Source organism: Oryza brachyantha, chromosome 5 (genome assembly GCF_000231095.2).
Source record: "Oryza brachyantha chromosome 5, ObraRS2, whole genome shotgun sequence".
In the NCBI taxonomy this organism is placed as follows: Eukaryota; Viridiplantae; Streptophyta; class Magnoliopsida; order Poales; family Poaceae; genus Oryza; species Oryza brachyantha.
In genome coordinates this window covers 1,330,601-1,346,488 of record NC_023167.2, presented here as the reverse complement: position 1 = coordinate 1,346,488, position 15,888 = coordinate 1,330,601, and the positions used below count along the sequence as shown (strand labels likewise).

At 35.3% G+C, this 15,888-nt stretch overlaps 1 protein-coding gene across 1 annotated transcript; it reads right to left on the bottom strand.

Moving 5' to 3' along the window:
• Nucleotides 1–2,395: 2,395 nt before the first annotated feature.
• LOC102704516 (glutamate--cysteine ligase B, chloroplastic) lies at nucleotides 2,396–7,045 on the bottom strand. The gene is made up of 16 exons (XM_006653939.3): nucleotides 6,933–7,045; nucleotides 6,584–6,840; nucleotides 5,891–6,041; nucleotides 5,614–5,721; nucleotides 5,350–5,442; nucleotides 5,146–5,229; nucleotides 4,970–5,038; nucleotides 4,803–4,873; nucleotides 4,659–4,727; nucleotides 4,408–4,501; nucleotides 4,199–4,288; nucleotides 4,024–4,104; nucleotides 3,516–3,608; nucleotides 3,241–3,321; nucleotides 3,073–3,142; nucleotides 2,396–2,952 (listed from the first exon to the last, which is right to left on the bottom strand). Exons 2-16 carry the CDS (start codon nucleotides 6,829–6,831, stop codon nucleotides 2,864–2,866), a joined length of 1,491 nt encoding a protein of 496 aa, XP_006654002.3. The 5' UTR covers nucleotides 6,832–6,840; nucleotides 6,933–7,045; the 3' UTR covers nucleotides 2,396–2,863.
• Nucleotides 7,046–15,888: the final 8,843 nt, after the last annotated feature.

The following is a 15,888-nucleotide window of genomic DNA, read 5'->3' as shown; positions in this document are numbered from 1 at the left end:
GTTGATTTAAAAAATGTATCAAACCATTTTTCAAGTTTTTATATATAATAATTAATTAATCATATGCTAATCCGCTGCTACGTTTTACACGTCCGTTACTTTGCCCCCATCTAAAAATATGGCCTTAATATATTATCTTTATGGTGCGATGCTATATGGTTAGATTGATTTACAAATTGTCGGTCAAATATTAAAATATTGTCTTATGAACGAACAACGGAGTATGATCCAAACTGTGACAATTTCCTTGTTAAAAAAGTTGTCAAAAAAAAACTTCCTTGTTAAAAAGCAGTGAGTTTTTTTTCTCGTTGTCGTCTTTTTAGGGAATCAGTTGAGCAGTACATGATGTTGTGATAGATTGTCGTGTAGCATTTTTAGATATGTGGAGGAAAAGGATGGTAGTAGTAGGACGTAATATAGCATAGGTTGTGCGTAATATATGGCTTGGATCAAACCACACCGAAAAATCATGGACCTTTTACTGTAGGAGAATTAGGTTGAATTGATTGAAACAAGATGGTATGTGTGTCATATAGTGGTTAAAAAGTATGAAAAGTAATCTTTTGTTTGCAAAGGAAAAAAAATAAAATACCATGTTTAAAAAATTGAGTTATAGATATACACTAGTATAGAGTATTTATATATATCCCGTTGATCTAATGGCTTATATGAGAGTGATGGTTGTAGACTACTAAACTCATCACCAACATTATTAGAGCAATCCTTGTATATACGATACTAGTCCTAGTCCTGTTTCCATACCTCCACGTTATAAAAAAAAAAACTAGACACCACCCTGCAAACACTACTAATTCATATGTGAATTTAGGTCTTGTTTAGTTTTCAAAAATTTTTTCCTAAAAACATCACATCAAATCTTTGGACACCTAAATGAAACATTAAATATATATAAACATTAAAACTAATTACACATGCGGAAAATCGTGAGACGAATCTTTTAAGCCTAATTAGGACGTGATTAGCCATAAGTGTTACACTAATTAACACGTACTAATGACAGATTAATTAGACTTAAAAGACTCGTCTCTCGGTTTTCAGGTGAAATCTAAAATTTATTTTATAATTATAATACGTTTAATACTTCAAATGAGTGAAAAAAACTAAACCGGGCCTTTTGCATTGGAGATTGTGCAACATGTGTTCCTCTTGTTTGTAGGTCTCATATGCAAGTGAGAGTGGGGGGGGGGGGGGGGGGAGTAGGTGCGTGTGGAGGGAGGGAAATGTTCGAAAGGCTGGTTGGTGGTGGCGTGCGTTCAAGACTGCGCAAGTGCATCTCACCAAGTCAGGTGATTCTATAGTTAAATGAACTTATAAATACATCACTTACTGTAAAGATAGTGACTTAATTATGGCAGAGGAATATGTTCCAAAGACGCCTTGGCTTGGTCATAAGACTCGGGACAAACAACGCATGCGCAGCGTTTGATTTTGCCTTTGCCCCCCAACTGCTACTGCATTTGACAATGTTCCAGAGTTGATTCCATTTGTTTTTATCAGCAATTAAGCACGGGAGGCCGTCAGTTTTCAGGTTTATGGATGGATGGATGTGTGCAGTTTGTTGGTGAAACATATATAGCATAAGAAAGGCGGGATTAAGAGGGTGAGGTTGTTTATCGCGCAAGACGGCAAATCAAAACTTGTAGCTCCACTTTGAACGTTTCAAGTCTACCTTAAATTTAGAACTTTCAACTTAGATTTAAATTTTGAAGTATTTAATTCAAATTTGAAAATACTCAGAATTTAACTTTAAAATATGATTATTTTAAAATATGAGCCTAATTAATCCATGATTATCCTATGTGATGCTACAGTAAACATTTGCTAATTATGAATTAATTAGGTTCGAAAAATTCATCTCGTGAATTAGCTCTCATTTATGAAATTAGTTTTTTGATTAGTCTATAATTAATACTTCAAATTAATGTACAAACGTCCGATATGACATAGGGCTAAAAAGTTTAGCCATATCTAAACAACCCTGGCATGATCAGAAGAAATTGGAAAAGGCATGTCAGATGGGATAAGTAGTGGATAAAAACAATTAGACCATGTACTCTCTCTGATAAGAGTTAATTTTAATGTAGTTGACTTTTAGTTATACGGCTAGGCCATGTATATTTTTGCAAATATAAAAAATATAAATCATATTTAAAGTTTACTTAACAATAAAATAAATCCTAACAAAATAAATGATAACTTGTAACTTTTTTAAATAAGATTCAACCGTGTCTTAAAGAAACCAAAGGGAGTAGATCTGACGAATAATTCTGAGGATTGGTTACCTGCCGTATAAAAAAATGACAGCATAATGCCTATCAGGATAGCATATAGCACGATTGATAACTCCAAAAGGAAGGGGCCATGAAAGAAGGCAGACCACCAAAGACACCATCCATTGTAGAAATTATTGAGCTGGAACGCACTCCACGTCCGTGTCAAACTATCCAACATATTTTCTGATGACACTATCCAACATATTTTCTGAATAGAAGGAACCTTATATATAGTTTCCATCTTTCACCAGATGGGCTTATTTTTCATACAAAAATCATCAGGAACAAGGGGGTCTGGTACAAACAGTGGTTTGTTCCATCTTCCCTGGAGATGAGGAAAATCAGAAGCTTTAAAAGGCCCTATAAGGGCAGTGCCGCAGTGGCCTGAGCTCAAAGAGCTCCAGGCGGCAGTAACCATGAGTTATTGAAGTTGCCCTCGTCAGTCTCAAGAAGAACGGCTGGCGGACATTAGCCGTCGAGGCATGGAATAGAATGAACATGGGTTCTTTTTGTATGGGAATACATCTACAGATTTTGTCCAGCTTTGTTGTGTAAGAGGCTTCTCGGCATCAGTATAACAACTCCTGGAAGACAGGATCAACACTGTGTTGCCACTTCGTCTCATACAAATTGAGCAGCCTCTCAGCTGGTGTCACTCCTGCGACAAAGTAAGCCAAGGATTATTGTCTGAAAACAGAGTTAAACTCTTTATTATCTAGAGAAAAATGCTGCTATCCACATCAAATGAATAAAAATGTTGGAATTTTGAAAGCATCACCTGAACTAACCACGGCATCTACCTCTCTTAAGAAACCAACCTCCTTGTATCCTCTTCTTTCCAATCCATTCTGGAATAACAAAAAAAAAAAGCATTACAGACAGGCAGATATCATCTGCATGGACTTCGAGTTCTAAAACCTTATGTATATTCAAGTAAGTTACTAACCTTAGACAACTGCAGAACTTCTTCCGCTAAATCTCTTACATATCCATCCCGGAAGGGTGTCTTCAAACCGGTTACTGGTACCTAATCAAATCAAATACAGTATTACAGTAAGACCAACATGTCGTATTACTGGTACCTAGCAGCATGTTAAACTGGTTGACAAATGATTGACAAAAAAGATTATCTAATTCTGTTGAACTGGTGAGAAGTTATTTATGTATTAACAACAAACTATATAACTTGGATGGACTGAGAGCACAAATAACTTAAGATACCTTTTGCCTTAGCATTTCTCTTTCTTCATTTGTCCAATCGGAGGTCATGTCCGAAATGCTTTGCAGTGATTCCTCATCATACAACAGCCCAACCTAGACAAGTACCAATCCAAAAAACTGGTTTTCAACAGAATTATTCTAAAGAAAAACATGGAAGATACTAATTACTACAGTATCCATGTCCAAATTCCCTGCATTTACTTTTACTTGGCACCATTGACTACACTCTTAAGTTTGGTTACAACTTTCTTTTTCTATAAATTAATATATACACCAAGAGTATATAATATTATTAAAGTACAGTGCATGACAAATGTGAAATTCATTCCTCCTGGCTGAACAATTTAGAAGTTCATAGTAATCAAAGATTGCATAGTCCAGTCAACAGTGTCAAATAACGGTAAACAGAGGGAGTCCAGTCAACATTGTCAGGTAAAAGTAAAATGGAAGAAGTACTAGCTACTGAACAGCATGCGTCTACACAGCAAGTTCAAAGAAGTTAACAAACCCAAAATGCTGGCAAAGCACACAATCTCCTCCATGGGCCACCATCAGCACCTCTCATCTCTAGATATCGCTTCAGCCTAACCTGCAAGCAAAATACAAAAGAAAAAAATGGTTATTACATTAAGCTAGCAATGTTAACAAGCCACCATGATCGTGCCATACAAATTAGGGAAAACCTCAGGAAATATTGTTGTTAGATGGTTCTCCCAGTCATTCAAAGTAGGCAGCTCCCCAGGAGCTTGTGGGAGTTTTCCAACCATAAAATCCTGCAAAACAAATACAAAACCAATGAAGGTCTAGTTAATAACCAAGTTTGGTGTTCAAAAGCCAAATCTTTACAGGATATAACAATAGAAGCACTAAGGTATCAGAAACAGGAAGAGACCCGAAATGACATTCCAGTACAGTCAATGTACTTCTTATTACGATATACAAAATACATTGGGACATCTAATGCGTAGTCCACATATCGCTCAAATCTGCATCCAAGAAACAGGCTATCATCAGAATTTCATTTACATGGAAACCTTCATTTCGTGTATGAAATATGTTTGGCCAACATGAGGCCTACAATCAAATTGCTAGCATTCTGGGTGAACAAAGATGATGAAGTGATATGAAATTATAGATACTAACCCAAACGAGTCGTCGAAGACAAAAGGAAGCATCCCTGAGCGGTTGTTGTCAGTATCAGTCCAAATATGGCTGCAGATTATGAATGATCCTGTAAACAACTTCATACAACAAAATAATATACTTCTAAAACAATAAAGTAATCACCTTCTTAAGCTAAGATACCCATTTGGTTTTCCTTCTTTGAAGGGAGAATTGGCAAATATTGCTGTCGCAATCTGTTAAATGGCAGCAATGTAATCCCTTAGAACAATGAGCCAGGTTCATGTGAGAGGAACAAAATAATTGATCAGGAAGACAACACAAGTACCCACAGGCTGTAATGCAAGGCCAGCACGGAATTTCCTTATCATATCTTGCTCTGAACTGAAGTCAAGATTAACCTTCATGGCTCAAATAAGTAAAGTTGTTTAGAGAAGTAACAAGCAGTTTTCAAGTTTCTTTGAGATGGAATTCCAAAAATAGTACATTAACATATAATTACACTCACCTGAACAGTGCATGTTCGGAACATCATATCAAGCCCAAGAGAGCCAACTTTAGGCATGTAATTCCTCATAATTTCGTATCTTCCCTATAAAGAGACAAACTGAAGCATTAAAATTTATAGGAACCCTTCTCATAAGTACAATATATATGTAGCACTGAAAACATAGAAAAGCTAAAGCTTTAAAAGGTCTAAGGACAAAATTACCTTGGGCATTATTGGTATGTCACTCAGTGTCCACTTTGGCTGAAAACCAATTCCGAGAAATCCGATCCCCATTTCCTCTCCAACTGCTTTGACCTACAAGAACAGGAAGATACTGAATATACGGTTTTGCTAAGATGTTTGGGATTGGCTCATCTTCTGGCAAAATAGTTTCAGACTGAAGCTATACATGGTACGGCAAAGCACAAATAACACATGAAAATCACATAAGCTTAGAAGCTAATATAGGGATGCACTGTACATTACCTGATAAAGATGTGAATTGACTTCAGCACAAGTTTGATGTAATGTTTCAAGAGGAGCACCGCTAAGTTCAAATTGGCCTCCAGGTTCTAGTGAAATGCTTTGTTTTCCCTGAAACAATATATAAGTAGCTTGACTTAAGAAATAAACTAAAATTGTCAGAAACAAACTGGCATGTCCATTTTTTATTTGCGAACTACATGGAAAATTTCTAAGCTTTGATTGTTGGGCAATGTCATACAGGGAGTGGTTTCATATGGGAATAACAGCAGAGTAATACCTGCTTGAGACCGATAACATTATTTTCTTCCACTATCTTGTCCCAATCAAATCTCTCAGCAAGTCCATTCAGTATGTCACGGATCTGATCATACTTTATAGGGCGCAATGTGTCAACTTCAAAACCAAACTTTTCATGTTCTGTGCCAATTCTGTGAAATCAGAAATTTATTTATGGGATAAAGTAAAAAAAAACTAACTGAAATACTCCATATGAAATAGTGCGAGACTAAATGAAACAAACTAGATCACATTGCCAATGCCACAAAAACTGAACGCAGGTACCAACACAGCTTTCATGTCCAACGAATTGTACTGGCAGATCAGGTAGCACTAACAATCACGAGCGCTAAACTACCAATCAAAATGAGTAAATGGGTAGCACAGTAAGACTGAGAGTTTGCCTATCCAACATTGGAGTAATATGGCCAGATATCATCAGTACGAAGCACCGATACGATAAATTCAAAACCAAAACTGCAATTGAGTAGCTAAACAGTGAGTTAGGAAATAACCAATATAAAATTTCCATTTCAATCAAACGCAATACAATAATCCTCCACGCGAACCATCCTACCAACCACTAGAATTTTTTAGAGGAAACTACCTACCAGGCAAACACTACCAGTAGTGAAGCAGTGATAACTGATAAGCTATCCAATTTCGCAGGAACAGCAAAAGGGAACCTCCTCACCTCCAATTCTCCTTGGGCTTGCACCCGGAGACGAGGTACGCGATAAGGTCCTCCTTGGTGAGCGGCTCCGTCATCTGCACCGCCTCCTCGGTCGGAGGGCTCGCCGCCACGGCCCCGCCGCGCGCCCTCCCCCTCCCAGTCCCAGTCCTCCCCGCTGCCGTTGGCACCGCGACCACCGCCCGCCGCCTCCTCCCCGCCCCGCCATCCGGCGTCACCCGCGCCACCGCGAGCCGCGACGCCACCGCCATCGAATCCACCTATAAAAAATTAAGAAAAAAAAACCATGAAACCAACACCTCCCCCAAAAAAAATCAGCGAAAAATCGGCACCACAACGACAGCAACAGTACGGGGGCAGGCGAGGCCGCGGAGACGGACGAGCTCACTCGCGTGCCGGCGGCCGCGGGAACCGGGGGGCTAGGGTTGGTCGCGTCGCGCGCGACGGCGAGAGAGGCGAGCAGGAGAGAGAGAGACGAGGCGGCGGAGGAGGGAGGAGGCGCGGCCGAAGGTTATAAAAGCGGTGAGGTGGGGCCCACGCGTCAGTGGGCGCCACGTCAGCCGGGCTCGCCCTCCCCTCCTTGAAGTGCTCGCTGCTTTTGCCGCTGAGGGATGACGAGGGTGGGGCCCGCATGTCAGTGCCGCCGGCTGCTAATTCGAGTGATTAATTTACTTTAATCAAACTTTTTGAGCGGCGTTAAGAGCAAGTTCAACCAACTACTAAACTACTGGCTCTAATTTATATATAGTAATCTAATAGTCAATTTATACAATAGTTGCCTATAAAATATTAATACATAGTCTTATATGTTATATACACCTGACGTTTTAGCGCTCGTGTTATAGCTAGCTACAAATTAATAATTCACTATTTTTTCTCCTCTTATCTATTTAAAATATGTTTGTAGCTGATTTATAGTCTACTATTTTACCTACTATAAAGATCGTTGATTTTCTTAATAAGTGAAATCTTCTCCGAGGATGACGTATGAGCTGACCACATATGCTATATGAGAATGGATCCTCTGACTTTGGAAGGAAAATGCAATATGCATAGGTTTGCTTTTTCGCATTATCGATTATGAATTATCTCGGACATGTTTTCTAAACTCATAGATAATATGTTTCGTGCAAAAGATTTTATATGAAAATTTATCTTTCAAGTACAAATTTCTAACTTTACGCTAATAAGCAATTAAATTGTTTATAACTCAGATAACTATTATAAATAATCGTATAATCTATAAAATTTTAAAGTCTCATAAGGGAATTACAAGAGAATAACAGGCTTTTGTTTTAGTAGAAATGAGCCTGATGTAATTGTGGTTTGGAGCAAGGATAGCAATGGTAAAGAAATATATAGTACATTCCGGAGAAAGTGTTTTCATTGTGGTTGTACCAATGTAACTTAATTGATTGAGATCAAATAAAACATTAAAAAAGAATGTAGTGCATCAATCTCATCCATCCATTACGAATCAAATGGCTCTAGACGTTTAATATTTCCATGCTACAAAGATGCAAACATTACTGATGCTATGAACGTGAAACAAATGGAGTGGTCTAAAAAGTTCTCCAGAATATTTTTTTCAAAAGAAAAGTGCTTCTGAAATCTAGTCATATTTTTTTCTCAAGTGGTGAACTAGTGATGAATCTTCTGTCTGCTCTGCTGATGATCTACGAGCTGAGCTGAGCACGTGTGCCGATGCAGGGATCACTGATCAGGGTTCAGGGCCATGAACCTGATACATTTTCACGGCCAGGTTCTGTCTCTAGGACTGCTTTGCCTTGGCCAATCCAGTGAACCGTAGGAGTATATAGTACTGTACTCCTATAACCAGAGCATGTGCACCAACTTCTCCCTTCTGCTGCTAATCCGCGATTAACTAATTATTACAGTCACTAATCAGCGTTTGATAGTTACAAACTTGCAATCGCCCGGCCTGCCCAAATAAAGTAAGGCCTTTTTCAGTTTGCAAAAATATCACATCGGATATACGTATTAAACATGGTCTAATTATAAAATAAATTACACATTCACCAAGAAACTGTGAGAGAAATCTTTCAAGCCTAATTAATCCGTCATTAGCGCATGTAGGTTACTGTAACACTTATAACTAATTATGTATTAATTAGACTCAAAAGATTCGTCTCATAATTATTTTCTCTATAAACTATGTAATTAGTTTTAATGTTCATCTATCTATATTTAATGCTCTATTTAGGTGTCCAAAAATTCGATGTGATATTTTTAAGAAAACTTTTTGGGAGGATGTCACTGCGCCTTCTTTTTCACAGGATAAAACGTCACCGTCAAAATATATTTTGGTTTATCGTATGTATACAATTTTTTCCCGCGGAAATGATGCCACTCTTAGTCTCTTACCCTTTTTTCTTTTCTTTTCCTATGACAAGAACGTATACTTTCTTTGTCCCAAATATAAATGTCATTATCTTTTCACTCTTACTTACTTATGTTTATAAGTCAAAATTAAATTTTTTTAAACTTAAATTTAAGGTTGATTTTGAGTTTTTCACCGTAGTTTATTTTTTGGCTTAACTTTAAGATCACAGAGAATACATATATAAAAATTTTATTCGTAAGTTGTTTTTTTTGCAAATATGTTGTTTGACTTTTTTCAAAAAAACAAACAATTTTAGCTAGCTAGAAACATTTGTATTTTCTTACTTTTCTAAATTTAAGTTATGCTTGGCACTACAGATCCTGGATCTATATTGTATTTGAAGTTTGTAAGATAAATTAAAGGTGTTTGAAATTTTATGCCATTAAAATAAAACAAAATGATTTCTTTACGTTCTTTATGTAGTCGTATATCCAGACATATAGATTTGTGGGGCTTGAAATACCAAGCTCAGAAACTCTCGGCTCCAATCATGTACCAAGTAGAGAATTTATAGTTAGTAATGCTTCATGGACATTGAAAAAAGACAACCAATATATTTACAAACAATCTATATATGTGTTTTTAGTGATTTAAAATAAAGGCTGAAAAATAAAATATGATAAAAGACCCTAAATCAATTTATATAATGTTAAAATTTTATTGGCTTATAAACGCCAGTATTGAAATGGATTGAGCAGTTTGAATCATATTTGTTTTAAGCCGCTGCTCTTTTGCTCCAGGAATTCAAAATCCGCAGGAGTCTCCAAATCATTGTGTCCACAGTTTTTTTTTTTCAGGCGATAGAAGCAGAGACGGAACGTTTTCTGTTCGTGTCACTCGTGATCGTCTGCGACAACGAGACTGTAGCCGCAAACATTACGCAGTGGTATCGTCCTGGCCTCGAGATTTTATTTTAGATTTTGTGACTTCTCCAGCTTCTGTGGCTTCATCATTTGCTTGATCGGTGTTCTGATTGAAGATAGTTTTCGACAAGTTGATACAGCACGTTATGAATTACAAAAATGTAGGTACATTGGGATGAAATAAAGGGGTGGTAAAGTGAACCAAACCTGCCCTATGTTGCAAAGTTTGAGCATATTTGGTCTTGATATAGCGTAGAAGGAGTTGTCTTTTGAGATTTTGGCGGAAAGAAACGATATATCTGTAAATAAAAAATAATTTACAAATAAAAATTTATATACATGTTCTTTGCAGTATAAAAGTTAAGACCAAAAATAAACTATAAATTAAAATTTTAAATCTTATCTAATAAAAATAAGCATACGCGAAAGACAGGATGGAACCAATGTGTTATTAAGGACCCAGCTCGAATCCTATCCTAACCAAGAAAATTTTGATAACGGATCAAGCCCACCAATCACTTGTATAACCCTTGCACAACCTAATCTTCTTAAACATTGCAACTCATGGGCTGTTCTAGAAATATTGAGAACAAGTCCACATCAACCTCCCTCGAGAAGGAACAGAAAAATTTAAAAAAAAAACAAAAACAAGAAAACCTCGATCTCGACAAGAAGGTTGCGAATTGCGAAGGGGAGGATTTCATGGCCCAGGACCCTAAAATTGCAGCCCGTTAGGATAGTGGCCCGTTTAACCGATGGGCTGGACGGCCCACGACCAGGCCTACACGCATTTGGTTGCACCATCGATAGAAATTTAGTGAGGTTTATGGATTTATTGTCGGCCTCCGTCTTTTTAAGCGTGTGTTGCAGCATGTCCAGCGGCTCATCTATTTCAAACTCCATTGATAAAATATATGACAGATAGTGAAAAATATGGTCCAACAGTCTCTCTAGCTCATCCTCTACTTTTAGTCATCATCTATATACGGGGATGATTGTTCAGGTGTTAATGAAAAAAAAGCAAACGATGTATTTACAAACGAAAAATAAATTATAAGTAAAAGTTTTATGTAAGTGTTCTTAGCAATCAGCCAAGGCTAGAAAATAAACTTTAGTAAAAAAAATCCCCAAAATTAACTCCAATTTTAAAATTAAAAATTTAAATTTTGGCTTATAACTATAAACATAAGTGAAAAGATGGGGTGTTGAAGAGAAAGTCCACATCAACCTTCCTAGAGAAGGAACCCTTGAAAAACTATTGCTTAAGTAGTATATATACCGAAAGGAAATTAGGTAGTTGGAGTATATTGATAAAATATAGTTGGATACAATATAAAGCATATATATAATATAGATAATTTGTTGGATTACAAATTAACAGGGAGGAGGAATATCTTTTAGATGATTACTCAAATGGAGACATTAAGAACTAAATTTGGATCAGCTGTTGTTGGGCACTCTTAGAAGCTTTTTTTTTTCATACCCCATCAATTGAGAAGGATGTTAAAATTGTGGAAAAGTATAAATGAAGAAAAGAGTAAGAATTGTTGAGCAAGCCAGTATTAAAGCAAGCGTGGGCTGTGACTATGCATGGGACAGCTCTTGCACAGCACAGAAGCACAATGGATTTATGGCCTGGAGAAATTGGGCCGTTTCTTACCTCACCCCTAGTAGCATGTACGGTTGACTCAAAGTAGAAAAGACTACATATAAAATTCTTCGTCTTATTTCAAATATTTTTGTGATTAATAATTTTATTGTTACTGGATGGTAAAATATGAATAGTATTCTATCTGTGATTCATTTTTTAAGTTTTTATACAAATTGTTCAAATAAGACAAATGATCAAAGCGTTATACATAGAAATCGAAAAATAAAATCATTATGGGACAGATCACAGATGTAGTACATTAGATAGCACTCCCTTTGATCGATAATATTTGTTCTTTAGAATATGATTTGGTTCAATTTTTAAAATTCTGACCGTTGATAATTTCCTAAATAAGTAATTTAAATATAAGACAAATACTACACATGAATTCTCCCCGAAAAGTACTATCACAATATATAAACTTATTACATTTTATAAATTTATGTTACCATAAATTGTGTTTATTGGAATTTTTGAAGTTTAACCAAATCTTATTAAAACGATGAATATTTTTTTGACCGGATGGAGTATATCCTATTAATATAAATATAAACACTTCTGTTTAGATCTCTACTGTTAATATGTTTAACCTAAAATTAGGTTTTTATAATATGGAATGAGACGGAGCAAAAAACTTTGCTACCGGGGGTGAGGTTCTCTGCCACATCTTTACGGGCAACACAACAAATTTTGGTCGATGCAGATTTAGTACTATACGTACGTACGCCTGGTCGCCTGCTACGTATACAGAATATTAATGGCACAAAACAACACTTGCTGTGGTATTATATCATTTAATCCGATCCAACGGTGCCCACGTGCCTTACCCTAACCTGCACAGACGCGACTCCTCTAACCTAAGCGAGAGTGATGTGAATGGCTGATAGTGGACTCCGTTGTTCATAGACCCATACGTCAACCACCATAACGTAAGTTTGAGGAGCCGATTCTATATGCCCACAGATCGATCTGCAAACTTTGCAAAAGGACGGCATCCAAGTTAACTTTGCCGGTTACAACAATATCCACCGTCGGCTATTATTAGATATGGACACACAATTTTGCAAACACAAGATGCTTACCCGGAGTCAGTTCGGCTGATTTTCCGAACGCAAGATGAAAAATATAAATTAATATAGGACTGATTGAATATTAACTATTAAGACTTGAGAAATGTATTTATTTGATCTTGTAAAGTAAATTCGACATAAAACGTTTTCGCATGATACTTTAATACTTGCATTTGAAAAATGTATTTATTTCATGCAAGTATTTTCTATTATTTGAATTTCATATTAAAGTATAATTATTTCTAACAATATTTATAGTGCTACTTATTATATCAAATCACTTCTAATTTGAAATTATTTTATCATCATTTCCTCACGACCAATCATTCTTCATTTATTAAAGAACATCATGCTATTTTCTTCTTAATGTAAATATGCTAAGAAATGCTTACTCCATTAGTTTTATGATATAAGACGTTTTAGCTGGGACGAGATATATACATGTATTAATAATCTAATAGTATTCATATAAGTTTAGTTATTGCGGTAAAACAATACAGTATATTTTCAAACGGAGGTAATATAATTAGTCAATTCCATAGACCGACAAGAGCAGGCCCTTGGGACCACTCTAATTATTTTGTTGGACTTGCAACTGTTGGAAGCACGGTGAAAACATGTGTGTCTAGCACTGTAAATATTTGCTAATCGTGGTTTAATTAGGCTTAAAAAATTTGTCTAATGAAATAGCCTTTATTTATGCAGTTAGTTTTGTTATCAGTCTATATTTAATACTCCTAATTAACGTCAAACATCCGATGTGACAAGAGACAAAAAAAGTCCCTGGATCCAAACAGCCACATACTCCATCTGTCCCACAAAGAATCAATTCTTTTATTTTCGTGTTTAGCGTTTGACCATTTGTCTTATTTAAAAAAATTTCAAGAAATTTTAAAAAAAATTAGTCACACTTCAAATACTATTCATGATTTATCATATAATAAAAACAAAAATATTAATCATAATTTTTTTTTCAAATAAGATGAAGAGTCAAATATTATAGAAAAAAAAGTAAAAGATTGATTTATTTTGGGACGGAGGAGAAAGCATTTGAGGGCAAACTTGACACTGTCTCTACGCGTGTGTCTGTGCACGGTGTACATGGCCCATATGAGCCAGTGGGACGGTATGACAACAACAGCCTGCTGGCCATCTCAATATTTCTCGCGCCAAGTCGTATTATAAAACTTTCTGATTTTTTTCTATATTAATTCATATGTCAATTTATATGTTTTGCATATGTATTCATATACTTACTAGCTGAATGTATGTGTTTTGCAAAGGATAAAAACATATTATGTTATTCCTAGAATAAGTAGAAAAATATTCATATCAATTTGATTTTATATGGATATCTATATAGATTTGATTGATTTTTAATAATATGAAGTTAAGGAGGTAAATTATAAAAATGCAATGAGAGTAGGTGGTGGTGGTGGAGACTTTTATAGTAGTAAAGATTAATACATATATGAATCTAGACAAGATTGAAAAGTTCTATAAAGATATGTTTGGTTGGATGGACATCTCTGGATAAGAGATGACCGCGTAGGTTTTTAATATGTTTAGTCCGTGGGCGGAACCGAATATGACGATCCAGGAAAGTAATATTTCATGAATACAATGGATATAGGCCAAATTGATTTGAACTCATCCATCTTCGTCATTAGTGATAATTAGCCTATTTGGTCATTAATTAGTAATTGCCTAGTGTTACTTAGTGATCATAAATGTATTTTATTGTTTATTTGTACTAATTACAAATTTACAATAAGATCTATGATGATTAACTTATCCATCTGATCAAATAAAAATATTAGATCATCTTATCTATTAAATCAAAGATAAAACTGGATCACCGTATCGCTGAAAATATGGATGGTCAATTAGTCGTATCCTATCTCACTTTGACCGCCAACCAAACGCACCCTAATGTGGAACGGAGTTAATACCTTTGTTTCAAAATATGATTATTTTTTATCTATTTTGTTTGTCTCAGAACAAATATATTTTTGAGCAATTATTGTATCAAAGTTAATGGAAATAGAAAATAAAGACATTTCTACTATCTTTTATGTTTTATTGGTATATGTGAGATCGATAAAGAAACAAGGTTATTTTAGCACGGAGTACTGATAACCCATTTTCTTTCCTATCACCAAACAAAGTCAGGTTTGGTCCCCTTCACTATGACAGATTCTATAATTGATCACAGACGTGCACTGCAGAGCTCTACTCATATCAAAAAATATATATATTTCGAGGGAACTTACAACAGCGAAATTTTAGGAAATTTTGGATCTAACAAGTTTAAATTTAAATGTCTGGTTACAAGTTTTCGGCAGGGTGGGGGAGAGGGCGAAATTTAGGAAGAGGGTGATCGCTTAGCTTTATCAGAAAAAATAAATGATATATTTATAAACGGAAAATAATTTATGAATTAATTTTTTATATATGTGTTTGTAGTAGTTTAAAAGCCAAGGCTGAAATATGAACTAAGATTAAGAAAACATCAAAACAAACACTAAATTAAAATTTTAAATTTTAGCACGTAACCATAGGGAAAAGTGAAAAGACGGTGATGAAAATTGTAAAGTGAATGTTGAACCCTACATGTGTCATATTAGTACGTCTAAATTCTGGTACACGTTTAATCACGCACGCCCAGGTAAGTTTTCAAAACTAGTTTGGCGCTTCTTAAGATTCATACCGTCAAGGGTGAGTATGTGCAAGAGGGTTAGGGATGCATGGGTTTAGCGTGAGTGCTTGCTTACATGCATCATGATCTGTGTAAGTTTGTGCTACATCGATCTCTCCTTAAAAAAAAAATAATTTTGGCTTCCAACTCAAGTCCTATAATTTTTCAGAGCTCAACGTGATATCCCCAATTTACTAACTCCAATGTAATTATTGTTCAAGAAATGAATAAACATCTTTTCGCTTCTGTTTATAAGCTAAAATTTAAATTTCCAATCTTAAATTTGAAATAAATTTTGAAGGTTTTTCATTATAGTTTATTTTTCACCATTGGCTTTTAGATCGTTCAGAACACATGTAAATGTTTATTCACAAAATATTTTTCATTTGCAAACATGACATTTATTTTATGGGACAAATAAATGAAGCTAAAATTAAAGCTTTTATGGGACCAAGGTACTACATAAGAAATACTTAAAAAATTACCCCATAGAAAGGACTATATAATTGGGTTATCCTAATTTCAGTCTAATAAAAACATGATTTCTTTGGAAAAAGAGTTATTGAAATGACATATTTAAAAACAAAAACTAATATGTGAATAAACCTATTATAAATGTATT